A 27,225-nucleotide genomic window follows, 5' to 3' on the forward strand; every position below is an offset into this window, starting at 1 on the left:
TAACAACACGCACCTGCTTGCACACGTCATCGTTATTGTTTTTGACTGATGCAGTTCGGTCACATTCGGTTCTTATCGACGGTTTCTCTAGACATTAATCGAGAAGATGCTTTTTGAATCGATCATTTCAATCAAGTAATACGCTTCCGTTTTTGTCAATGTAAACAAATGTCATTGTCGACATAGAGGCAGTATCTTAGGTATGTTGATGGGGCTAAGCCCGATAAAGCACTTCCAAAATAGAAAATTGACAATGATTTAGAGAAAAAGGAAGCCAAGAAATGGTACGAGGACACCAGAGAACGCTCTTTTCAAGAGCACTGGTGTAACGATCGACTGTCTTAATTCTAGTGATTGATTAGATGTAATTGTATTCACTACTATTGAAACAAATGTTCTGCTTTACTATGTGTAGCATGTAAGTGTTAAAATGTTGTGATTTGTTATAATTTTGGTTAAAAAAGTTTGGGCATGTCAAAAATATGTTGGGCATGTAAAAATTCTTAAGTAACTGGCCCGACTGGCATGTAACTTTTCAAAGCTAATTTCGAAGACTGATATTGAAATAATTTTTGCTTAGAAAATTGTAATCCTTTGTCTCATTCTATTTTGGGGGTTTCCACCAACAGGACAGTGATGGGAAGATTTTTATTATATTGATATTTCATCTGATTTGTTTGTTTTATGGAAAAAATATTCTAGATGCATACATGTAGCTATGGAATGTTATTCCATCTGTTAGAAAATCTATACATTTAAAATGGTTGTCTATGCTGGTTTGTATTTTCTTTAAAAAACAACAACTTTCTGTTGAAATACTGAATTACTAGCAGCTCTGATTCAGCTAAAATATAACACATTGAGGCACTTGTTTGCTTAACCCTTTCCCACAAAAGAGCAAGGTGAAAGGCATTTTGCAACCAGCATAAAACCAGAATGGCCTGTGAGTGGCTAGCAAGTTCATTAGCTTTTATGCTGTTTGCTGCTCATCAGTATCTTAGGGTTGATATGTAACCCTAAAAAAATTGATTCATTTAAGAGAGGTCTGTAATTTATTTAGATTTTCTAAGGGACTGCAAACGGTTCAAATTGTTTATCTGAGTAACAAAATATTGCAATCACTAAAGTGTTCTTAGAAAACTGGGCTAAATGCATATGCCTAAAGTTTCATCCCTGATCCTCACTTTAAACAAAAAACTCCAAAAGGTGGAAAGTGTCGTCCCTGATTAGCCTGTGCGAACTGCCTTTTTATTGCCCAGGAGCATGAGATGAGTGTTCACTACCAGAGGTTTGACAACCAGGAGTACCGCATACGTCAGCTGGAGATAGGCCGCTACGAGATGGCTACATGGTACTCCAGCCCCTACCCAGACGAGTACGCCCGCCTACCCAAGATCTACCTGTGCGAGTTCTGTCTCAAGTACATGAAGACAGCAACCATCCTTAGACGGCATGTGGTGAGTCATTGTTGATGTTTTTATGCAACTGAACGGTGGCATATAGTGATCGCACTGTCCGTCTGTCTGTCTTTCCGTCACACATTTGCGTTTAGGTTTCGAAAAATGCTCATAACTTCTATGTCGCTTCAGATGTAACCTTCATATTTGGTATGCTTGTGTATATGGACAAGGCCTTTCCATATGCTCACAAATTTTGACCCCTTTGACCTTGACCTTGAACTTAGGGTCTGCGTTTAGGTTGCGAAATCTGCGTTTAGGTTTCGAAAAAAGCGTTTTTCGGAGGCATATGTCTTCCGATGGAGACAGCTCTTGTTTTCGTTCAAATTATTAACAGTTATACAGACCCTTTCTCAATGGAATAAAGTATATATTTTTCCAAATGGGACCAAAAAATTCCAAATTTGAGGTTTTCTAACATAATAATAGTAAAATTAAAACTTACTGGATGAGTTTTGTCTGAAATACATGAAGACGGCAATCATTCTTTGATGACATGTGGTGGGTGGTGCATAAGTTTAGTTCAAACCTATTTATTTTAGCTTGATTACATACAAAGTCTAAGTCTTATTTAAAAAGTAACACTGACATCTGTAGAAGTCCGATTTTAAGTGGTTCCGGTTGGTTGAAAAAAATGGCCGACAGTTTACATTATATGGCTATTGTGACACCTTACTGGTCAGCACATTTGTTGTCTTGATTTTGGGGCGGAATTCAAAAATGGTCCCGGTCTGTTGAAAAACATGGCAGCAAGGGGGCAGGGCACTTTCCTGATAAAGCTATTATAGAAAAAACCTTGTTAACACTCTTGAAGTGACAATTACTGTCTAATTTCGAAAATTTGGTTAGATCATTTGTTCTTATGATATGTCATCCTTAACTCCACCTTAGGGCAATTGACCCTCTTTATAATTGTTTAGTCTGTTATGACTATGAATAGGGCAACATTGTGTGGTTTGATTGCTTTGTTTATTGTCTCAGACTGTTACACAAATTGCACATTTTTGACGCAGACAAAATGTAATCAAACCAAGCACAAATGAGTCACCCCTTGGGAAAACTTGGCTTAACCCATGTGTGAAAAGTGATGTCACAGATTAGCTTGTGCAGTCTGCAGAGGCTTATCTTAGATCACACTTTTGGCCCAGATTGATTTTTGTTTAGAATATACCTCCTTCAAACTAAAAATTCCATTAAAGTGGAAAGTGTCATCCCTGATTAGCCTGTGCTGACTGCACATGCTAATCTGGGACCGCACTTTACTCACATGCTTTTAGCCTGCTTTTTCAAAAGCGCTTCTTAAATGGTTTTCTTTTGTCCAGGCCAAGTGTGTGTGGAGACACCCGCCTGGAGATGAGATATACAGAAAGGAAAAGATCTCCATCTTTGAGGTGGATGGCAAGAAGAATAAGGTAACATTAGTCTCCCTCTGGAAAATCTGGGCGTAATGCATGTGCATGAAGTGTTGTCCCAGATTTGCCTGTGCAGTTTTTTACAGGGTAATCAGGGAAAACATTTTATGCTTTTATTGGATTTATGCTAAGAAGAGACTTCCTTTAAAAGAAAAAAAACATTAAAATTATCATCTCTTGTAAGCCTGTGCAAAATGCACAGGCTAATCTGGGAAAATAATTACGCCCATGCATTAAGCCTGGTTTTCCCAGATCATATAAATTATATTATTCATGTAAATAAAATGATATCGTTCATTACCAAGTTATAAGCCAATCAACTGAAGCCTGTAAACAACAATGAATAAAAGAAAAACTATTGAACATTTAATGTACTGTAAGAAGGTTAAGACAAGTTTTGCATTCTGTGCTGATTTTCTTCTGCAGGTTTATTGTCAGAACTTGTGTCTGCTGGCAAAGTTGTTTCTGGACCACAAGACTCTGTACTTCGATGTGGAACCGTTCTTGTTTTACGTCATGACGGAAAACGACACGCATGGCTGTCATATTCTAGGCTATTTCTCAAAGGTATAATTATGCTGATGTTATGCCCCCTTTTTTCATATAAAGATTTATATAACATAATTTTATTCTTTGCATTCTAGTAGTTTATAGGGAAATACAGGTGATTAGTTCTTGTAAATCACTGTTTCAACCAGTGAAGAATATCGGGAAAAATTGTATTTACTGTACTACTGTGCAATGACAATTACTTCATGACGTTATTCCTGACGGAAAACTGCTGTGTATTCCTGTTCAGGTTTTATGCTGTTTGCTGCTAGCCAGTATCTGAGCTTTGCTTACTCTTGCCTGAAATGATACAGAACAAAAAAAGTAAAAAGATTAAACTAAATGCGTCCTGAATAGGAAGATATTGTTTAAAATGACCTTGGGTGAAACGATTGTTTTCTACCGGTATACATGGTTTATTACCCAATTACGCAAATGTTATAGTCCATTGCCCTCAGGCATGCGTATCCCAGGTTTTATGACCTTAACCCGTTTGCAAAACCCCATGATCAGAGTGTCACAAGATAAGCAAATATAGTACCGAAATCTGGTAAAATAGTGCTGTAAAATATACTGTCCAAAAATTTAGAGTCATTAATGATATACGCAAATGCCTATGTCCGAAAATTTAGAGTCACAAAAAATAAATATTTTGGCCAAAAAAGGAGGTGTCCGCAAACTTTAGAGTGACCAAAAACTTTGTAATTACGGTAAGAGGTAAAGGGATAAACAAACAAATATCCTCCATATTATACCCCTGTACAACACAGCTGATAAAGGCCTTATACTGGGCCCTTGTTCAACAATACATTCTTAGACTTATGAATAAAGAATAGACTAGGAACGAAGAAAAATGTGTTCAGTGTTTTAATATATACAGGCCTCCTCTGGCAATTATGTCATTAACATTAATTAACTTTCTACATGAATAATGATGTAGATAGAGGTGTAACATGCCAAGTTTGACTCAAAATTCAAGCAATTCTTGAATATATGAATGTAAAGAACAGTCCCAGGACAGTAAGGCCATATTAGTTGTCGGAAAGTTGCATTTCAAGTCCTAAGCAAATATAACGGGTACAAATTTGAAACTTCAAAGTTAGATAGGTATCATAAAAGTTATGTGCAGTGCACCATAAACGTAACTGTTGCTTTCCTATTTGTTATTACTCTCCTTTTTTAAATTGTTCACGAGTATATTTTATAACTTAGATTAATCAAATTGAAACTTTAAAGGTACATGTAGATAGATATCTTGGTAGGGATCTTCATTGCACAAACAACATAACTTTTGCTTTAATATTTTTAGAGTTATTGCCTTTTGTTAATTATCTAAAAAAACTAGGAAAGGTTTCAACTTAAAACTTCATCGGTAGGTAGATCACAATGTGGCGTTGTGAACAAGAACCATAACTGGTGCTCACCTATTTCAGCGTTATTGTCCTTTGTTAATTTGTTATATTCATATTTTGAAGGGGGTATCTTGCAAACTATACTTGAAAACAAAAATCAATCTAGATGGAATGTGCGTAAAGTGTCATCCCAGATTAGCCTGTGCAGTGTGCACAGGCTAATCAGGGACGACACTTTCCACTTTTATGGTATTTTTAGTTCCACTGGCCAGAGGCCAGCGGGGCTTATGTCATGGTCCTGTGTCCTTCGTGCGTGCGTGCGTCCGTGTGTTAATTTTTTCTTTAAACATCGTCTTCTCCTAAACTACTGGTCCAATTCTGATGAAATTTCTCAGGAATGTTCCTGGCGTGAACCTCTTTCAAATTTGTTGAAATTATGCCCCTGGGGTCAAATTTGACCCTGCCCCGGGGGTCAAAAAATTGAAAATTTGCTTATATAAGGCCTATTTTGTGAAAACTTTAAAAAAAAATCTCGTCCATAACCATTGGGCCTAGGGCTACCAAATTTGGTATGTAGTGACATCTTATAGTCCTCTACCAAGTTTCTTCAAATGTTGCCCCTGGGGTCAAATTTGACCCTTCCCTGGGGGGTCAGAAAATTGAAAATTTGCTTAAATAAGGCCTATTTTGTGAAAACTTTAAAAATCTACTCGTCCATTACCATTGGGTCTAGGGCTACAAAATTTGGTATGTAATGACATCTTATAGTCCTCTACCAAGTTTCTTCAAATTATGCCCCTGGGGTCAAATTTGACCCTGCCCTGGGGGTCAAAAAATTGAAAATTTGCGTATATAAGGCCTATTTTGTGAAAACTTAAAAAAATCTTTTCATCCATAACCATTGGGCCTAGGGCTACCAAATGTGGCATGTAGTGACATCTTATAGTCCTCCACCAAGTTTCTTCAAATTATGCCCCTGGGGTCAAATTTGACCCTGCCCCGGGGGGTCAAAAAATTGAAAATTTGCTTATATAAGGCCTATTTTGTGCAAACTTTAAAAATCTTTTTGTCCATAACCGTATGGCGTAGGGCTTCCAAATTTGGTATGTAATGACTTCTAATAGTCCTCTACCAAGTTTGTTCAAATTAAGCCACTCGATCAAATTTGACCGTTCCCCAGGGGTCACAAAATTGAACATATGCTTATATTGGGCCCATTTTGTGCAAACTTTAAAAATCTTTATGTCCATAACCATTGGGCCTATTTCTACCAAATTCGGTATTTAGTGACATCTGATAGTTCTCTACTAAGTTTGTTCAAATTATGCCCCTGGGGACAAATTTGACCCTGCCCTGGGGGTCACAAAAATGAACATATGCTTAAATTAGGCCTATTTTGTGCACACTTTAAAAATCTTCTTGTTCATAATTATAGAGCATAGGGCTACTAAATTTGGTGTGTAGTGATATCTATTAGTCCTTTACCAAATTTGTTCAAATTATTCCCCTGGGCTCAAATTTGACCCTGCCCCGAGGGTCACAAAACTGAACATATGACGTTTACCAGGGGAGATTACTGCGGCTGTGTGGCTGTGACCAACAACAACAACAACATCTTGTAAACATGAGATAAAATCCTGTCATTTAGTGCCATTTTAGATCAGATGGTGACTGCTTACAAAGAAATTGAAGTAAGAAAAAGTGTTATGAATGTTTTTCTTATAAACTGAAAAAAGTGGGGATTTATTTTAATATGTCGAAAGTGAACATATATCCGGATAAAAATATTTCGGATGACATGTTAATTTCATGTCTTTTTTGTAGTGTTTAAACCAGTTTAATAATAAATCGTATTATCCCTGCCGAAAAAAATTTCGGAGGGGATATAGTAATTGGTCCGGCTGAAACTTTGTCCGGAGCATAACTCCGAATCTATTCAATGGATTTGCTTTAAACTTAGAATATAAACAGATGGCAACTAGAAGTGAAGTGACCAAGAACAATAACTCTATCTACCTTAGTTTTTGAATTATCTCCCCTTTTATATGACTTTAAAGTAAATTTTTGTCCGAAGCATAACTCTGAATATACTAAAGGGATTTACTTGAAACTTGAAATATAAACAGATGGCAACTAGGAGAAGTGCAGTAACCAAGAACCACAACTCTATCTACCTTAGTTTTTGAATTATCTCCCCTTTTATATAATTATGCCCCCCTTCGAAGAAGAGGGGGTATATTGCTTTGCACATGTCGGTCGGTCGGTCTTTCGGTCCGTCCACCAGATGGTTTCCGGATGATAACTCAAGAACGCTTAGGCCTAGGATCATGAAACTTCATAGGTACATTGATCATGACTCGCAGATGACCCCTATTGATTTTGAGGTCACTAGGTCAAAGGTCAAGGTCACTGGGACCAGAAATAGTAAAATGGTTTCCGGATGATAATTCAACAACGCTTATGCCTAGGATCATGAAACTTGATAGGTAGATTGACCATGACTCGCAGATGACCCCTATTGATTTTGAGGTCACTAGGTCAAAGGTCAAGGTCACGGTGACCCGAAATATTAAAATGGTTTCCGGATGATAAGTCAAGAACGCTTATGCCTAGGATCATGAAACTTGATAGATAGATTGATCACGACTCGCAGATGACCCCTATTGATTTTCAGGTCAAATGTCAAGGTCATGGTGACCCGAAATAGTAAAATGGTTTCCGGATGATAACTCAAGAACGCTTATGCCTAGGATCATAAAACTTGATAGGTAGATTGACCATGACTCGCAGATGACCCCTATTGATTTTGAGGTCACTAGGTCAAAGGTCAAGGTCACGGTGACCCGAAATATTAAAATGGTTTCCGGATGATAAGTCAAGAACGCTTATGCCTACGATCATGAAACTTGATAGATAGATTGATCATGACTCGCAGATGACCCCGATTGATTTTCAGGTCACAAGGTCAAAGGTCAAGGTCACGGTGACCAGAAATAGTAAAATGGTTTCCGGATGATAACTCAAGAACGCTTATGCCTAGGATCATGAAACTTGATAGGTAGTTTGATCATGACTGGCAGATGACCCCTATTGATTTTCAGGTCACTAGGTCAAAGGTCAAGGTCACGGAGACCCGAAATAGTAAAATGGTTTCTGGATGATAACTCAAGAACGCTTATGCCTAGGATCATGAAACTTCATAGGTACATTGATCATGACTGGCAGATGACCCCTATTGATTTTCAGGTCACTAGGTCAAAGGTCAAGGTCACAGTGACAAAAAACATATTTACAAAATGGCTGTCACTACAACTGAGAGCCCATATGGGGGGGGGCATGCATGTTTTACAAACAGCCCTTGTTTTAAAGTAAATTTTTGTCCGGAGCATAACTCTAAATCTACTGAAGGGATTTACTTGAAACTTGAAATATAAACAGATGGCAAGTAGGAAAAGTGCAGTGACTAAGAACCATAACTCTATCTACCTTAGTATTTGAATTATCTCCTCTTTATATAACTTTAAAGTAAATTTTGTCCGGAGCATAACTCCAAATCTATTCAATGGATTCACTTTAAACTTAGAATATAAACAGATGGCAACTAGGAGAAGTGCAGTGACAAAGAACCATAACTCTATCTACCTTAGTTTTTGAATTATCTCCCCTTTTATATAACTTAAAAGTAAATTTTGTCCGGAGCATAACTCTAAATATACTAAAGGGATTTACTTGAAACTTGAAATATAAACAGAGGGCAACTAGGAGAAGTGCAGTGACCAAGAACCATAACTCTATCTACCTTACTTTTTGAATTATCTCCCCTTTTATTTTACTTTAAAGTAATTTTTTGTCCGGAGCATAACTCTAAATATACTAAAGGGATTTACTTGAAACTTGAAATATAAACAGATGGCAACTAGGAGAAGTGCAGTGACCAAGAACCACAACTTTATCTACCTTAGTTTTTGAATTATCTCCCCTTTTATATAATTTAAAGTAAATTTTTGTCCGGGCATAACTCTAAATCTACTGAAGGGATTTACTTAAAGCTTGAAATATAAACAGATGGAACTAGGAGAAGTGCAGTGACCAAGAACCTCAACTCTATCTACCTTAGTTTTTGAATTATATCCCCTTTTATATAATTTTAAAGTAAATTTTTGTCCGGAGCATAACTCTAAATCTACTGAAGGGATTTACTTGAAACTTGAAATATAAACAGATGGCAAGTAGGAAAAGTGCATTGACTAAGAACCATAACTCTATCTACCTTAGTTTTTGAATTATCTCCCTTTTTATATAGCTTTAAAGTAAATTTTTTGTCCGAAGCATAACTCTAAATCTACTAAAGGGATTTACTTGAAACTTGAAATATAAACATATGGAAACTAGGAGAAGTGCAGTGATTAAGAACCATAACTCTATCTTCCTTAGTTTTTGAATTATCTCCCCTTTTATATAATTTTAAAGTAAATTTTTGTTCGGAGCATAACTCTAAATCTACTGAAGGGATTTACTTGAAACTTGAAACTTAAACAGATGGCAAGTAGGAGAAGTGCAGTGTCTTAGAACCATAACTCTATCTACCTTTGTGTTTGAATTATATTCCTTTATTTAATTTCAAAGTAAATTTTTGTCCGGAGCATAATGAATTATCTCCCTTTATTTGTTTTTACAAATATTATTCTACTCTCTAAAACAAATGTTGTCATACAAGCAAACACATTTCGGCAGGGATTTGGCACTACTGTGACAAGCTCTTGTTGATTTTTAAAACACAACTTCCATGAACATAATAATTTCAAGAAAAGTCAATATATGATACTGCATGGTAAACTCGAACTTTGTATCCAAGAGAAGGTGTTTGAATTAATGAAGTGCAATGTTCTTAACTATAGTATATGCTGCTTTTTAATAACTAATGATTCATTGTTCCATTTGGGAATCGTGACTCATGAATTGTGGATATGATTGTCAATTGCTCAACGATCCATATATATTTCTGACCATTTTATAATTTTCTTAAAATAAGTTATGAATTGATCTTAGAAGTCAAATGTATAACTTAATTAAATACGTTTATAAATATAAAGAAATAATCGTTAGATTATCATAATATTCTCAGGCCTGTTGGTCTTAGGGATGTGTGGGTTGTTAATTATATTTTGAGATGATTCTTTACAAAGAAAGATGCTACTATTGTATTTGTTATAAATGTGTGAAAGGCTCTAAGAAGGAACCAGAGATTATTAACCCTTTACCAAACACAAACAGGATTTTACGGGTTTGTAGCTGACAACTTTATAAATAATTGTGATAAAAGGAGAAATTGCTCAAGATGAGCAATTTCTCATTTTATCACAATTATTTCTACCTTACCTGATCATTTCCTTCATATTCCATTACAATTTAATTGTCCTCTGCAACCTCTTTCAATCTTTCAAATTGGGAAAGTCCAAAATGTGTCGTTTGGTAAAGGGTTAAGGCATTTTGATTCCTATGAGTCTTGTGAATCTGTTTCAAATCAAATGCGTAGATTTGGTCTTCAGCATCTAAAAATATGTGAAATAGAAAGAACGAAAATATCTTTTGGAGAGATAAATGTACCTACGTTACCGTTATAAGCAAAGGACCTGTGCAACAATTCCCGGGCTTTTTAGTCTGTTTAGTTAACACGGTAGTAACTTTTTCCATATATAAAAAAGCTCACCCTTCCAACTTTTAAGCGCCCAGTGGGACGAGGGATAGAAAGAGAAAGTCACATGCTTAAGTACATTTCAACCCATGCGCATTGCACTTTTTTTTTTCGCATAAAAAAACAGTGGAGCGATACAGGGCCATCATGGTTCTCTTGTTAGTTTCAAGGAAGTCCCTCCTTACCGAAAATCAAGTTTAGGCGGAAAGTGTCGTCCCTGATTAGCCTGTGCGGACTGCACAGGCTAATCTGGGACGACACTTTACGCACAGGCATTATGTCCAATTTTCTCAGAACGTGACACATATGTGTTTACAGGAAAAGAACTCATTCCTGAACTACAATGTGTCCTGCATTCTCACCCTGCCACAGTACATGAGGAAGGGATACGGGAAAATGCTGATTGATTTTAGTAAGTATTGATGGTAGTTAATATACTTAACCCATTTATGCCTAGTGGACTCTCCCATCCTTCTGAATTGGATCAATTTATTTCCAAAATAAGTGATGTCTAGTATATTTATTTCTATATTTAAAATATTTCTTACAGAAATTCCTTTAAGCAAACAGCGCAGACCCAGATGAGACGCTGCATCATGCAGCGTCTCATCAGGGTCTACGCTGTTTGCCAAGGTCTTTTTTATAGACGCTAGGCATAAATGGGTTAATATACAAATGCTGCCTTTATTTTTATTCACCCCATCCCCCTCCTTCACCAACTCCCGCCCTTATGCTACAAAAATAGAGGTGTAGTAGCCTTATCATTATTCAATTATATTAGCAAGTGAAATTTTCACTGGCCTGACTGTATTCATTACTTTATTTCTCCTTTCCCAAATTAATTGTCAAAAGGCCAGGCTGTTGGGCTAGTGATAAGCCTGAAAGCTGTAACCTGCCTTTTAACATTCTTTTTTCTGAAATAAACAATGATTTGATCATAATCAATATTTAAATTGGTTTTCATGGTATGCCAATGTCAATACTTTTGTGGTTTGTTAACGATTGCTTCTAATAATCATTGTTTACCTTCCTTCCAAAATGGCAGTAAACATCATGCCTAAATTGGAAAACTCGGCTGATTTTCAATGCAAACATCGACTTATTTCTTTCTTTACAATTTTACGCTCTTGGCCTTGCCTTTGTTCATGATTTAAGACAAGTGGTTGAATTCTTACCGGTACTCATCACCTATCCCTAAACAAAAACCAGTTTAGTATCTCTTCAGTAAACTGTAATAAATTACTGCTTGCATAGTGAAAAGCTTATGGAAAACAAATATTCAAGCGTGAATCTTTCCTTTGCTGGAATAAATGTCCTTGAGGAGATTGCTTTTCAAGAAACTTAAAATTGCCTAGAGTTTTTGTTTCCTGCCTTTCATCAGATTGCCTTTATTCACAAGTGCATGCAATTTGCCTGTCAACAAGTTCAAGAACTGAACAAACATTTATGGGAGTGTTAAGCAATACTGAGAGCAATAATTCTTTAAATATTTCTACAGTGTTTATTTGATCACTGATTTAAAAAATTACTGTGGGAGCGTACTTTAGATCACATTTCTCTGATCACTTGTTTATAAAATTACTTTGGTAGATTCTTTGGATCTCCTCCAATGTCAAAGTAAATGGACTAGAGAGCGTTTCAATAAGCCTTTTTGGGTTTGATGCAATTGAGCAGAAATAAAAACATGTATTTAAAAAAAAAACAATTAAAGAACTATTATAATTAACTTAAACCCAAATTACCTTTTTTGTTTATTTGCTGTGACTACATGTTTTTATTATTGAAGGGGAAATTCCATGATTTTTCATTGAAAATGAATAGGCCTAAAAAGGTATTTAGACCTCATTTTGGGAATGTGTAGTGCACAAGAACCATAACTCTCACTTTATTCCTTTTTATACGCCCGTTTTAAAAAACGGGACGTATTATAGTTTCACCTTGGCGGCGGGCGGGCGGCCTCCACAGCAGTGTCCGCTCTCTAATTCAAATAGTTTTCATCTGATCTTCACCAAACTTGGTCAGAAGTTTTATCTAGACAATATCTAGGTCAAGTTCGAATATGGGTCATGCCGGGTCAAAAACTAGGTCACAGGGTCACTTAGTGCATTTCAAGCATTTAGCATGGTGTCCGCTCTCTAATTGAAGTAGTTTTCATCCGATCTTCACCAAACTTGGTTAGGAGTTGTATCTGGACAATATCTAGGTCAAGTTCGAATATGGATCATGCCGGGTCATAAACAAGGTCACTGGGTCACTTAGTGCATTTCAAGCATTTAGCATGGTGTCCGCTCTCTAATTGAAGTAGTTTTCATCCGACAATCACCAAACTTGGTCAGAAGTTGTATCTAGACAATATCTAGGTCAAGTAAAATATTGGTCATGCTGGGTCAAAAACTTGGTCACAGGGATATTTAGTGCATTTCAAGCATTTAGCATGGTGTCCGCTCTCTAATTGAAGTAGTTTTCATCCGATGGTAGAAGTTGTGTCTCGATAATATCTAGGTCAAGCTCAAATATGGGTCATGCAGGGTCAAAAACTAGGTCATGAGGTCACTTAGTGCATTTAAAGCATTTAACAAGGTGTCCGCTCTCTAATTGAAGAAGTTTTCATCTGATCTTCACCAAATTTGGTCAGAAGTTGTGTCTAGATGATACGTAGGTCAAGTTCAAATATGGGTCATGGTAAAGTTATCAAGTTGTCCAAAACCTTCAAACGGGGGTATCTTGTGACAGTTTGGCACTCTTGTTATAATTATTTCCCTTTTGTTTATCTGAATTAAATTCAATATTTCACCATTTTCCTTTCATCTAGGTTACTTGTTGAGCAAGGCAGAGAACAAAATTGGTTCCCCTGAGCGACCTCTGTCTGACCTCGGGTTGCTTAGTTACCGTAGTTACTGGAAGGACATCCTCCTCGAGTATTTACATAAGTACAGTGGGGCAGAGTTCTGTATAAAAGGTAGGTACCAGTGCTCCAGACTGACCTGTTCAATTTTTTTTTCAATTATTGAAAATTCAAATAAAGTGTCCTTTATAATTATGGGATCACATATAAAAAAAAACGCACAGTTGGGGTACAATGTGGCAGGGTGGGACCCAGGGGTGGCAAGGTTCTTGACTGTTCTGTTTAGGCCTAGCTGTAGCACTGTATTTTGCTGTAAAACAGTAGTAGAGAAGCTGCTTTATTATACCCTGCAAACAAGGATGAGGAGTCACTCTGTCCTTTGGTTTTTTCGTTGGTTGTTTAATTTACATAATATGCTTACTGCACAGTTAATTTAGATTACAAAGTCACTTGCAAAAATAAAGCATGAGTGATCAAATGTTGTTGTTTTTTACGCATCTGTGTACAAAGAAGATCTGTTAAGCTCCCTAAATATCAACCATTCTCAAGAGGTTCATGATGTTCACAACCACTGATGTCCCTGGTAGGAGTATTGTCATTTGAGGGCATATAAACAATATTTGGACCGTGCTCTGTTAAAAGGGGTTAAATGCATGTGCGTCAAGTGTCGTCCCAAGTGGGACACTTCCTCCTAAACTGGATTTTTTGCAAAGAAGAGACTTTCTTTAAAAGAAAATATCATAGGGGAAAGTGTCGTCCCTGATTAGCCTGTGAGGACTGCACAGGCTTATGTGGGACAACACTTTATGCACATGCATTAAACCCCCTTTTCACAAAGCATTGCTCATTTTCATTGGCAGATGTCAGCCAGGAGACAGCCATCAACGCCAACGACATTGTCAGCACATTGCAGGCACTTGGAATGCTGAAATACTGGAAGGGAAAACATCTTGTCCTGAAACGACAGGTTTGAACATTGCACTACATGACAGCTTTTTTTCCACGTTTTGGGGTAAAAATATCACCTCTATTGGCAGGGGTGTCAGTTTTCCTGAGTATTCCGGAAATCTGGATTTGAGCCGTCCAGGGTCGATTTTGAGATGAATGTTAATCAGATTGTTTAAGGGGGGTGGGGGTAGGGATAAATTCTTTGAGTGCGTGATCATTTGAGAACAAATATTGTTATAGCCTCGTTGGCATTCTGGACGTTTGCGCTCAGTACCAATTTTGCCTGGTCTTTTATTTATTGATTTCTGATCGGTAAGAGGCTGGCACTGACATGAGCAGCAACTGACGAAACCTCTTCGCTTCTTTGCAAAAACCGTACAAATCTATTAATGTTGCAAATGTACGCCATTTGAAATTTTAAATTATCTATAAGCTAAGTAAAGCACTGCAATATCATATTTTAAAACAGTATGTCAACAAGAGCTGCAATGATTCGGTTCGATGCATCGAAAAACCGATTCAACGCCGCCGATTCGATTTCGATACCAATATAGCCAATTTCGATTCGATTCACTGCAATCCCGGTTAATCCGTATTTTAAACCTTACTTTCCGAATCCGTCGTCTAAACGTTCTTGTCATTTGTAATACGTATTGTGATTGGTCAATCCAATAAGCCATGAAATGAATGAATGAATAACATGCTGAGCATTTCATCAGCCGGTAAAATGGCTTCTTCAACCACGCCGAAAGACGCACTGTCAAAATTAAAATCATAAGTATGGTAACATTTCGGGTTTCGCAAAGGTTCTGAGATGCAAAGGCAACTTGCAAAACGTGTTTTGTTGAAGTAAGTTACCCATATGGTTTGTTTACTAAACTGTGTGCATTCTGCTAAGAAGTCAACTGGATCTTGTTAATATACTTACATTTTTTTGTGTGTTAAACGCATGTGATACATTGTGCATTTTATGTTATTTAAGAATAAATCAACAGGATGTTTTGTTCAATAAATTTGTTTCTTATAAAACAATGTTGCATTTTTAAATTGTATTTAAAAAATTTAACACTTTAAATATACAACATAATAAGTTAATAACAAATTCCAAACATATGTATTCATGCTCTGGGCAAACCAAACATGAAATAGTTTGCAAAATAAGCAGCAAATAGTTAAATTCGAATCGAAGCGAAAATAATCGAATCGGGCCATTTGGTATCAAAATCAAACGATGGGTTAATCGTTAGAGCTCTAATGTCAACCAAATTATATATTGACTGCGTATTTGCTAGGTTACTGGTTACTGGTTTTCATTTTCTGCAGTCAAACGATATGCATACTTTATGAGTACCCTACCGGTGAAACCGAGTAACTCGCAGTTTGTTCAGGTTTTATGTTGTTTGCTGCTCATCAGTATCTTAGGTTAGGAAATGAAGCCTTTAAAACTTGAAAGTAGTATGAATGTTTTTTAATTTCTAAGGGACTACAAATGCGTTAAAATACGTATCTAGTGGTATAGGGTTATCAGAAGTTAACTTATGAAAGCTCTGGGGCGATATTCGCAAAGCTCCTTAGAGTAATCGTAACTGAAGAAGTACTTAAGAGAAAATTTCAGATCAAGTTCTTTGTGAGAAATATTGTGTGTTCTGCTCACAAATGGTTGAATTGTAAGTCACCGTATCACTATTTACTTGTTTAACCCTTTACCACTTAGATACTTAATTTGACGCATTTGTAGTCCCATAGATAGATTTCAATTAAAAACCTCTATTACTATATTCAAGTTTTAAAGGCTTCATTTCCAACCCTTAGATACTGATTAGCAGCAAACAGGCTGTTCTGCTGTTTGCACATAGCCATAGTGAATATGGTGTCCGCCTAGCATCTGTAAGGTTACGTATTTGATCTCTACTATGGAAGTGTTCTAAAGATCACCCCCATAGACACCAAGTACTGTTTAAAGGCACAGGAAACGGAATCGAGAGCGTTTCAAATAAGCCTGAGACTTTCAATGCAATCAAGCTAAAATAAAATAGTTTAAATTAACATAGCCAGGGACTATATTAAGTTCATGAATTTTAGGAATTTCCTAAGGCTTTTCTTAACCAATTACCTCTTAGATAGGTAATTTTATTAGCTCGGCTTTTTTTCGGAGAAAAACCAAGGTATTGTCATAGCCAGCTCACTGTTCGACGTCTGCCGTCCGCCATGCTAAAACCTTAAAATTGGCTCTAAAATCAAAGTGCTTCCAGCCACAACTTTAGAACTTCATATGTAGATGCACCTTGTTGAGTTCTACATGCCACACCAATTTTTGGTCACTAGGTCAAAGGTCAAGGTCACAGTGACCTCTTAAAAAAAAAAAAATCTGACAAGTTTTCATTTATTCAAAACTGCACCCGCAGCCGAGCGTTGGCACCCATTATGCGGTGCTCTTGTTCCCTTTCTTACTCAAGTTTTAAAGGCTTCGTTTCCAACCCTTAGTTACTGATGAGCAGCAAACAGCATAAAACCTAAACAGACTGCGAGTTACTCGCAGGCTGTTCTGGTTTAATGCTGTTTGCACATAGCCATTTTCTCTTTGCTTCTGAGTGGGAAAGGTTTAAGTAGCTTTGTGAAAACTTGCTCTGGTGTGAATCTTGCAGGATCTGATAGAGGAGTATCTGGAGCGAAGGGCCAAGCGTCCCGCAGACCATCGTGACATTGACCCCAACCATCTCAAGTGGACCCCGCACAACAAGAGATTGGCCCAGCAGAGTATATCCCAGCAGGCATAGACCTCTTCAAACCAAAAGAACCGGAAGTCTGGGATTGTTTGAAGCTTGAAATGGTCTTAAGTCTGTTTTAACAGAGTTAATAAACGTTTTAGGACTCGGATATGCTTTCTGAGGTGGTTTGTTGTCAATTTGAATATCCAATTAAATGAAAGACTTTCCATTCTAGATTTAATGTTTAAATGCTTTAATTCTCACTCTAAAAGACTGATGAGCTGATGACAAACTTGCAGTCTGCTACTGTTTTTACCTGTTTAACCTCTTTGCCACTTAGATACGTATTTTGACGCTTTTGTAGTGCCTTAGAAAGGTAAATTAAGTTAAAGATCTTTTATACTAGATTCAAGTTTTTAAGGCTTAAATTTCAACTCTTAGATACTGATAGGCAGCAAACAGCATAAAACCTGAACAGACTGCAAGTGCCTCGCTGGCTGTTCTGGTTTTATGCTGTTTGCACATGGCACTTTTAACTTTGCTTCTGAGTGGGAAAGGGTTAAGTAGAAAAAAGGGCTTAATGCAGTGCATAAAGTGTTGTCCCAGATTAGCCTGTGCAATGCGTACAGGCAAATCAGGGACGACACTTTGCAATTTCTTGTATTTTTCGTTTAAAGGATGTCTTCTTAGGAAAAATCAAGTTTAGAAGGAATGTATCGTCTCTTAATAGCCTGTGTGGACTGCACAGGCTAATCTGGGATGACACCTAACGCACATGTGTTAGGCCCTGTTTTCTCTGATTAAGGCTCTTTTTCTTTCCAATGGATCTTTCTGTTAAAAATGCAAAATTTTAACCTTTTGATCAGTGCAATACTAATAGTTGATGACTTTTTATTGGCCTTGGTATCGTTGTGTTAAGTGGTGATACTTGTGAAGTAAATGTACAATATTGTGTATTTGGGTCTTGCCAAGTGTTTCCATTTAAAGAAAGTATATGATGAATTTTGTAAATAATACATGTAAGAACATTTTACAAGAATTGTCATGTGATCCGATTGATTAAAATTTCGTGGAAAGATGACTTATGAACAAATTGGTATGTAAATAAAGTCTGATGATGATGCATTAACTTATTTAAGCGACTTGTTCACAGTTTGGTAAAATGAACATTTTTGTCCCCTACTGGTGAAACCGGAGGGGACTTATGGTTTGCGTTCTGTGTGTCAGTCAGTCAGTCGGTCTGTCTGTCCCTCACACTTTTCTGGATCCTGCAATAACTTTAATAGTTCTTCATATTTTTTCATGAAACTTGAAACATGGATAGATGGCAATATATAGATTATGCACGTTATTTCATTTTGTTCCTACATCAAGAATTCTGGTTGCTATGGTAACAAATAAAAAAATGAAAAAAATCTGACAATGGTGGAGTTTCACTGGTAGGGGACCATATTGCTTGGCAATCTCTTGTTTAAATTGTTGCAGATTCAAACAAGAATGTATGCATTAGATTGAAACAAGAATGTATGCATTAGATTCAAACAAGAATGTATGCATTAGATTCAAACAAGAATGTGTGCATTAGATTCAAACAAGACTGTATGCATTAGATTCAAACAAGACTGTATGCATTAGATTCAAACAAGACTGTATGCATTAGATTCAAACAAGAATACATGCATTAGATTCAAACAAGAATGTGTGCATTAGATTCAAACAAGACTGTATGCATTAGATTCAAACAAGAATGTATGCATTAGATTCAAACAAGAATGTATGCATTAGATTCAAACAAGAATGTATGCATTAGATTCAAACAAGACTGTATGCATTAGATTCAAACAAGAATGTATGCATTAGATTCAAACAAGAATGTGTGCATTTGATTCAAACAATAACGTATGAATTAGATTCAAACAAGAATGTGTGCATTAGATTCAAACAAAAATGTACGCATAAGATTCAAACAAGAGATACGCATAAGATTGAAACAAGAATGTATGCATTTGATTGGAACAAGGAGAATTATACTCCTGACTAATATTTGTTAAGTATTTGTTCATTTATTCATAATCATTAATACATTAGAAATTCGATAATCATAAAGCATTTTCTACACGTTCCATCTATAATTTAACAATTGTGTATTACCGGTACCTACTTTAGAACTAAACTACCATATAAGCATCTTAGCTTTTGCTTCTTAAGGACCCGGCATCAAACCCAAGGGCAGACACATATTCTTTCATTTGATATTTTCACTTATGATTATAATTATTCAAAACTTTTCTGTATATTACAGTTTTGTTAGTAAATTAATTTAATGACATTTTTCAAATATGAAAAACTGTGGACAAGGACCTTCAAATTGTTTTCATATTTTTATTTATATTCCTGTAAAGCTTTAACAAGTGCTTTTTGTGTAATATATTTTATTTTGAAAGTGTAGAATGTTACCATTTTACAGATATTACCATCATTATGTATTACACATAACCATACCTGATGTTTAAGCGATTTTTAGCTCGGCTGTTTTCGGAGAAAACCCGAGGTATTGTCATAGCCAGCTCGTCGTGTCGTCCACGTCGTGCTAAAACCTTTACATTTTGTCAAGGTTTTGAACATTGGCTCTAAAATCAAAGTGCTTCAACCTACAATTTTGAAAGTTGGTATGTAGCTGCACCTTGATTAGTTCTACATGCCACACCCATTTTTGGGTCACTAGGTCAAAGGTCAAGGTCACTGTGACCTCTAAAAAAAATAAAAAAAATTCTGACAAGCTTTCATTTATTCACAATTGCACCCGCAGCCGAGCGTGGCACCCGTTATGCGGTGCTCTTGTTGAGTACTAACAAGTGTGTTTCAAATTCCTTATTAAAGTGAACATGCTGAGTGTTTATTAATGTCATTTACAACTTGTGTGAAAATAAATTAATTTAGTTTGCATCGGAAAATAAAATGACGTCATTTTAAAATCAATTTAATTACCTTTCTTGTACAGTGGCTTTTAAAATGCACAGTCTTCAATTGATGTAAGTTAATTGAAACGTAGGCTGAAAAAAACACCCCTGTTCATTGGTAGTTCAGATGTAACTGCCATGTAACAGATACTTTGATTGGCTAAGGCCAAAAATATACGTCCGTTTCTGGTCCCCTTGGGAAAAAAACAGGGTCGGTAGGTAGGGATTTTTTTTCGGGTACTAAAATGGAAGGCTACTAAAGCTTATAATAAGAAATACATTTATATATATGCTTTGTTTGCTTGATATTACATCTTATATGAAAATGGACGAATTTTTTTTTTACCGACCCCAATACAAAGTTGAGGGTTGGCGCCGATTCGGGAGACACGGTCGGGCGACCCGAAACGGACCTATTTTTTGGCCTAATGTGAATTTGATTTTTAACATACAAGCACGTTCATTGGTCAATTTTGGCTGATGCGTGAACGTCAATCATCATTACTACAATGAACAGAACTGGATGATCCAGGATGTAAGTATTTAATTCCATGAACACACGCTTCTGTAAAATTCATCATCTGTGACGTTTTTTTTTGGGGGGGGGCGTAAGTAAATGCACAAAATCCGATATTTACCGAGATATTATCATGCCATTTTATGTGTGTGCATTTTGTGTTATAACTTTTCTGCAATGTCTGTTATATTTTGAAAATCGTCAATTATTGAAATAAATAACCCAACTCTGCTTTGTCGTATTTTATAATAAAAAATATTGAAATGAAGGCGTGTGTGCTTGCTGGCCAAAATAGCGCCGAAGTCGTTTTACCATAAATCCAACTTAAACAAGATGTGTTTGTGAAACACTATGTCCACCCCATATTTGACCTTGAAGGAGAACATTGACCTTTCACCACTCAAAATTTGCCGCTCCATGAGATACACATGCATGCCAAATATGAAGTTGCTATCTTCAATATTGCAAAAGTTATGGCAAATGTGAAAGTTGGACGCAAACACACCAACAGACAGGGCAAAAACAATATTTCCTCCAGTATATAGACTGGGGGACATAAACATGCAAATGTCAACGAAGACATTTCTTATTGCGAGTTCAAATATTGGTATACAAGTTGTACCGTTTTATATGTAAAACATACCGGTAGCCTAATTTAATATCCGTATTGGAATCGCCCGCATATTTGTATGTATGTATATTTTAAAATCAAATGGCAAACCAATAGATGTTAAATGACATGCGAATTATTACATTTAATCATAAAATCAGACTAAAATTGATGTTTAACAGTGCCTACTGAACGAAATTGTGTACTTAAGTCTAACATTTAAATACAAGCGAAGTAAGTGACCCAATTAGGCATACACATCATCAACTGTATTCTGTTTGGGCGCATTACATCCTGAGGCGAGCCTTGCTACTATTCAACGATCCAAATTTCTTGAAATATGAAACTTACGTGGGCGAAATTCTTAAAATAAACATGGTGGACTGTGGCTATTTGTGATCTGGCATGGAGCAACGTTAACAAAGCCTAGTTCTGGGAAAACTGGCCTTAATGCATGTGTCGTCCAAGATTAGCCTTTGCAGTCCGCACAGGCTTATCAGGGAAGAAACTTCGCATGTATGGAATATTTCGTTTAAAGGAAGTCTCTTCATAGAGAAAATCCAATTAAGACGGAAAATGTCGTTTCGGTTTAGGGGATATAGGCAAATATAGGACGACACTTTACAGTACACGCATGCGTTAAGTCCATTATGAAATAAGCTTTATTTTATGGTGGAGATGTTTGCTCTACTTTAATCCGTGCATGAATTTAACCCATTTATGCCTAGTTGACTCTCCCATCCTTCTAAATTGGATCAATTTATTTCCAAAATTAGGGATGTCTAGTATATTTCTATATTTAGAATATTTCTTACGGAAATTCCTTTAAGCAAAGAACGCAGACCCAGATGAGACGCCGCATTATGCTGCTTACCGATGCCTTTTTTCTAGACGCTAGGCATAAATGGGTTAAGGAGTATTATTTTGCTAAGTAAACGATTTTTAAAAGGCCGGCGTGGCGTAGTGATATGGTGTACGTGTAGCGACCGACAGGTCACGGGTGCGATCCCCACCGTTGGAGCGTTATTTTGATCTCCACCGCAAGGACGCCAAACGATCCAAATCGTCTGCACTCGTTCATATTCTTTGCATTGGGGCAACATGTATCTTTTTCGCAAATTATGATAACGAAGTTCAGGGCTATACTGGGTTTACTGTTTTGAGTTGTATCGATTCGGCGATTTGGGAGTTCATTTGGGTAATTTGTATTCATTCCTAGGTGAGGAGCGAGCGTACAAACAACTACGCTAGCCGGACACCCGTATTTTTCGTTTAAAGGAAGTCGTTCCTACCGAAATCCAGTCTGGGCAGAAAGCGTATCATTGAGCCTTTTCCTGAGAAAACTGGGCTTAATGCATGTGCGAAAAGTCTCATTCCAGATTAGCCTGTGCTGTCCGCACAGGCTAATCAGGGACGACACTTTCCGCCTAAACTTGATTTTCGGTATTAGGAAGGTCTTCCATGAAACTAAAAATACCATAAAAGCGGACTTCACATGCTTATCTGGGATGACACTTTACGCACATGCATTAAGCCCAGTTTTCGCACATGAATTAAGCCCCATGTTCACAGAGCGCAAGTCAATGTCTATTTAACTCTATACATATTTCAACTTAACGAGATATTTTTCATCTCTGTGAAACGTACTTGAGAGGAATACCCGACTGATAAAAACGTCCCAATCCTATTTTGCGATGCACCCTCTCACTGGTTCTCCGCTCTGCACATTTGTTTTCAAACCCTCATTTAAAGATACCGACAACCAGTCTCGGATAAAAATAACCTATCGGTTATGTGTTGTCTTCGTAACCTAACCGCTCTGTAGATCTACCGGTAAATAGCTCTACCCGGAAGACAAAATATATTCCTATACGCAAAACTGGGACATAATATGTGTGAATTGTTAAAGCGAATTTCGAATTCGTACTAACGTTTGTACGACGATTATAAACTTTGCGGTAAGTGTACTTTGAAATCATTTGGGATTACGTGCAGATGAAAATAGCTTAATTTATTCTTTACATTGTTAATGAAACGTTAACTGGAAACGAATAATAAGTTCTTAAGAAGCATTTGTGAACTATTTAATGTGTTATAATTTTTGTTCTGTCATTGTGTCCTTAGTCACATACTATTCAGGCTGTGTTAAAAATATTTAACTACCTTGAGTGGAAATATTGTCTATGCATTGCATGATGATTTTCGGCAGACGACACAGATACGGACGATTTTCTTGTGATTTGATGTCTGTATCTGAGGTATGCAATTTAAAGCTCTTCTTTCACGCCGTGATCTGTTCGCTTCTGGTAGAGTGGATTGATTTCACAAAAGACATTTGGGCCGCGCTCTGTGAACACGGGGTTTAATGCATGTGCATTAAGTGTCCTCACAGGACGAAACTTTCCACTGTAATGGAACTTTCCGTTCACATGGGGTCTCTTCTAAACTTAAACACTTTCCACTTTAATGGAACTTTCCGTTTACAGGGGGTCTCTTCTAAACTAAAAAACTTTCCGCTTTTATGGAACTTTCCGTTCACATGGGGTCTCTTCTAAACTTAAACACTTTCCGCTTTTATGGAACTTTCCGTTTACAGGGGGTCTCATCTAAACTAAAATACTTTCCGCTTTTATGGAACTTTCCGTTTACAGGGGGTCTCTTCTAAACTAAAACACTTTCCACTTTAATGGAACTTTCCGTTTACAGGGGGTCTCTTCTAAACTTAAACACTTTCCACTGTAATGGAACTTTCCGTTTACAGGGGGTCTCTTCTAAACTAAAATACTTTCCACTGTAATGGAACTTTCCGTTTACAGGGGGTCTCTTCTAAACTAAAATACTTTCCACTTTAATGGAACTTTCCGTTTACAGGGGGTCTCTTCTAAACTAAAACACTTTCCACTTTAATGGAACTTTCCGTTTACAGGGGGTCTCTTCTAAACTAAAACACTTTCCACTTTAATGGAACTTTCCGTTTACAGGGGGTCTCTTCTAAACTAAAACACTTTCCACTTTAATGGAACTTTCCGTTTACAGGGGGTCTCTTCTAAACTTAAACACTTTCCGCTTTAATGGAACTTTCCGTTTACAGGGGGTCTCTTCTAAACTTAAACACTTTCCGCTTTTATGGTTTTATGGAACTTTCCGTTCACATGGGGTCTCTTCTAAACTTAAACACATACCGCTTTTATTGAACTTTCCGTTTACAGGGGGTCTCATCTGAACTAAAATCATATGTAAGCAGATAGTAAAGTCTCTGATTAGCCTGTGCGGACTGCAAGGGCTCAACTGGGACAACTATTTACGTAAAAATTAAGCCCTATTTTCCCAGATAGGGACTCAAATGCATTTCTTTCAAAAGAGCAAGTTTTTGGTGAATTTCTTTCATTAGTACTGATGCCGATTTAACAATATTTTTTACTATTTCGGTGGAACGGGACTTTATTTTTTTTTTATACAAATGAGCGTCGTGAACGAGACATGTACCAACTGCTGTAATTGTGCTGTTTGCCGTATTTTCCAAATAGTTGAATGTATATCGCTGTTTTAAAATGAAATTCAATTAATTCAAGTGTGCAGACCATTTTCTATGCGCTTGACTGCGCTCAATCAATTTGCAAGCAAGAGGGGATTCCCATTTTATTTCCTACTATACAGCACATTATCGTTGTACAATATATTTATTGCGATAAAAAGCAATACCCCCTCAATTTCATGTTACATTAGACAGGGACATACAGGCCATATTACAGTACGTACAGTATTGTTACTGTTTTTGATTTTGAAACTACATGTATTATTTATGTGTATACCTTAAAGTTCTACAGTAATTATACTATATATTAGAAGCTTTTATTCAGAATAGCAACAAACAGAAAACATAGTTGTAAGGTCGCAAACTTTTTTTTAAATTTTAAAATTAAACATATTACCGGGTAGTAGTTTTAACATGAAAATACAGGGACATACATATTACCAATGTATACATATTAACTCAAGATGTTAAAAATATCTTATTGTCCCTTTAATGAATTGAAGAAATAATTAACCAGCGTATAAATAAATGATCGAAATCGTGTCGCTGACATTTCGCTTAATATTTAACATATGCTAATAGTAAAATTAAATTTTCTATGCATTGTCAGCAACAATGGCTGTTTCTTTCACTTTCTTTTTGTTTGTTTTGAAGTTAAATTCTTAAGCGATTGTGACTACGTAATAGTTTATTATGTATGTTAAACTGTTAATACGCGTACAGATAGTAACCTATCGTTCGTAAACATACTTTGGAACTTGTTGAAAGCTCTTCAAAGATACAAGTCGTCATACGTTTGATATGAGCCTCGCTTTGGGAAAACGGGGTTAAATGCATGTGTGGTAAGTGTCGTCCCAGATAAGCCTGTGTAGCCCGGTGTATATGGAATTTTTCCTTTGAAATAAAGCCCAGTTTAGGCGGAACGTGTCGTCCACGATTAGACGGTTTGGATTGTACAGGCTTATCTGGGACGACATTTTACGCTCATACATTATGCCTCGTGGTACTAGAACGTGACTCATACACAATTTACACTCTGGTTAACCTTCAATCCATAAATTTGGTATTCAAAGGAAATGCATTGAGGCAACCTACAGGTTAATGCTTTAAAGTAACCTTATTGAAACGTTTCGACTTTAATATGTGGTTCTATAACATAACATCGTTATCAATACATGGTCAAATTTAAAAACACGTCTTGATTTCCGCCCAGATTTTTCAAAGTCGGTTAAAATATATTTACAAATGCGAATAGTTAAATTGAATCATCGTTTCAATAAAACGGGACGGGTTTGTTTGTTTAATCTGTGTGGAACAAATCGATGTTTTGTTCAGAAGTGCATACCGTTGTAAATCACTCAACTAGATTATGTGTGCATTTGAACTTCCTTTATTGTAAAATCTATCTGTTATATACAAGAGGCACAGTAACTTCCTCATTGCAGACTGTGCTCAATCTTACAAAGTGGATTGAATGACGTGACTATGACATGCATATTGCAATATATATTTAGCGTCTATATAATGTAGCCAAGCCTATTTCATTATATGTTTAGCGTACATATTACATAGGTAATTTCTAGTTCATGGTATGTTAAGCGCCCCTATAACATACCCAGGCTAGGCCTATTTCATTGCATGTTCCGCGTCCCTATTACATACCCAGGCTAGGCCTATTTCATTGCATGTTCAGCGTCCCTATTACATACCCAGGCTAGGCCTATTTCATGGCATACTCAGCGTCCCTATTGCATACCCAGGCTAGGCCTATTTCATTGCATGTTCAGCGTCCCTATTAAATGCCCATACTAAGTCTATTTCATTGCATGTTCAGCGTCCCTATTATATACCCAGGCTAGGCCTATTTCATTGCATACTCAGCGTCCCTATTATATACCCAGGCTAGGCCTATTTTATTGCATGTTCAGCGTCCCTATTATATACCCAGGCTAGGCCTATTTCATTGCATGTTCAGCGTCCCTATTACATACCCAAGCTAGGCCTATTTCATTGCATGTTCAGCGTCCTGATAACATACCCAGGCTAGGCCTATTTAATTGCATGTTCAGCGTCCCTATTACATACCCAAGCTAGGCCTATTTCATAGCATGTTCAGCGTCCCTATTGCATACCCAGACTAGGCCTATTTCATTGCATGTTCAGCGTCCCTATTGCATACCCAGGCTAAGCCTATTTGATTGCATGTTAAGCGTTCCTATTACATTCCAAGGCCAGACGTATTTCATTGTATGATAAGCCTCCCTATTGCATACCCAGGCTAGGCCTATTTCATTGCATGTTCAGCGTCCCTATTGCATACCCAGGCTAGGCCTATGTCATTGCATGTTCAGCGTCCCTATTTCATACCCAGGCTAGGCCTATTTGATTGCATGTTCAGCGTCCCTATTACATTCAAAGGCCAGACGTATTTCATTGTATGATAAGCCTCCCTAATGAATACCCAGGCTAGGCCTATTTCATTGCATGTTCAGCATCCCTATTGCATACCCAGGCTAGGCTTATTTCATTGCATGTTCAGCGTCCCTTTTGCATACCCAGGCTAGGCCTATTTCATTGCATGTTCAGCGTCTCTATTGCATACCCAGGCTAGGCCTATTTCATTGCATGTTCAGCGTC

At 36.9% G+C, this 27,225-nt stretch overlaps 1 protein-coding gene and 1 long non-coding RNA gene across 2 annotated transcripts in view; both read left to right on the top strand.

The window, feature by feature from the left end:
• LOC127857114 (histone acetyltransferase KAT7-like) overlaps nt 1-20,674 on the top strand; it is a 40,205-nt gene extending 19,531 nt beyond the window's left edge. Inside the window, exons 7-13 of the mRNA XM_052393471.1 lie at nt 1,260-1,457; nt 2,780-2,869; nt 3,296-3,436; nt 10,784-10,877; nt 13,278-13,424; nt 14,171-14,277; nt 16,904-20,674. Of these exons, the coding sequence (XP_052249431.1) occupies nt 1,260-1,457; nt 2,780-2,869; nt 3,296-3,436; nt 10,784-10,877; nt 13,278-13,424; nt 14,171-14,277; nt 16,904-17,035 (909 nt within the window). The 3' untranslated portion in view covers nt 17,036-20,674. The remainder of the gene's footprint in view (nt 1-1,259; nt 1,458-2,779; nt 2,870-3,295; nt 3,437-10,783; nt 10,878-13,277; nt 13,425-14,170; nt 14,278-16,903) is intronic.
• On the top strand, nt 8,132-8,518 carry LOC127857116 (uncharacterized). The gene is made up of 2 exons (XR_008038343.1): nt 8,132-8,260; nt 8,418-8,518. It is a non-coding gene; the product is annotated as an uncharacterized LOC127857116 (long non-coding RNA).
• Nucleotides 20,675-27,225: the final 6,551 nt, after the last annotated feature.

The sequence above is a fragment of the Dreissena polymorpha genome, chromosome 14 (assembly GCF_020536995.1).
Source record: "Dreissena polymorpha isolate Duluth1 chromosome 14, UMN_Dpol_1.0, whole genome shotgun sequence".
In the NCBI taxonomy this organism is placed as follows: Eukaryota; Metazoa; Mollusca; class Bivalvia; order Myida; family Dreissenidae; genus Dreissena; species Dreissena polymorpha.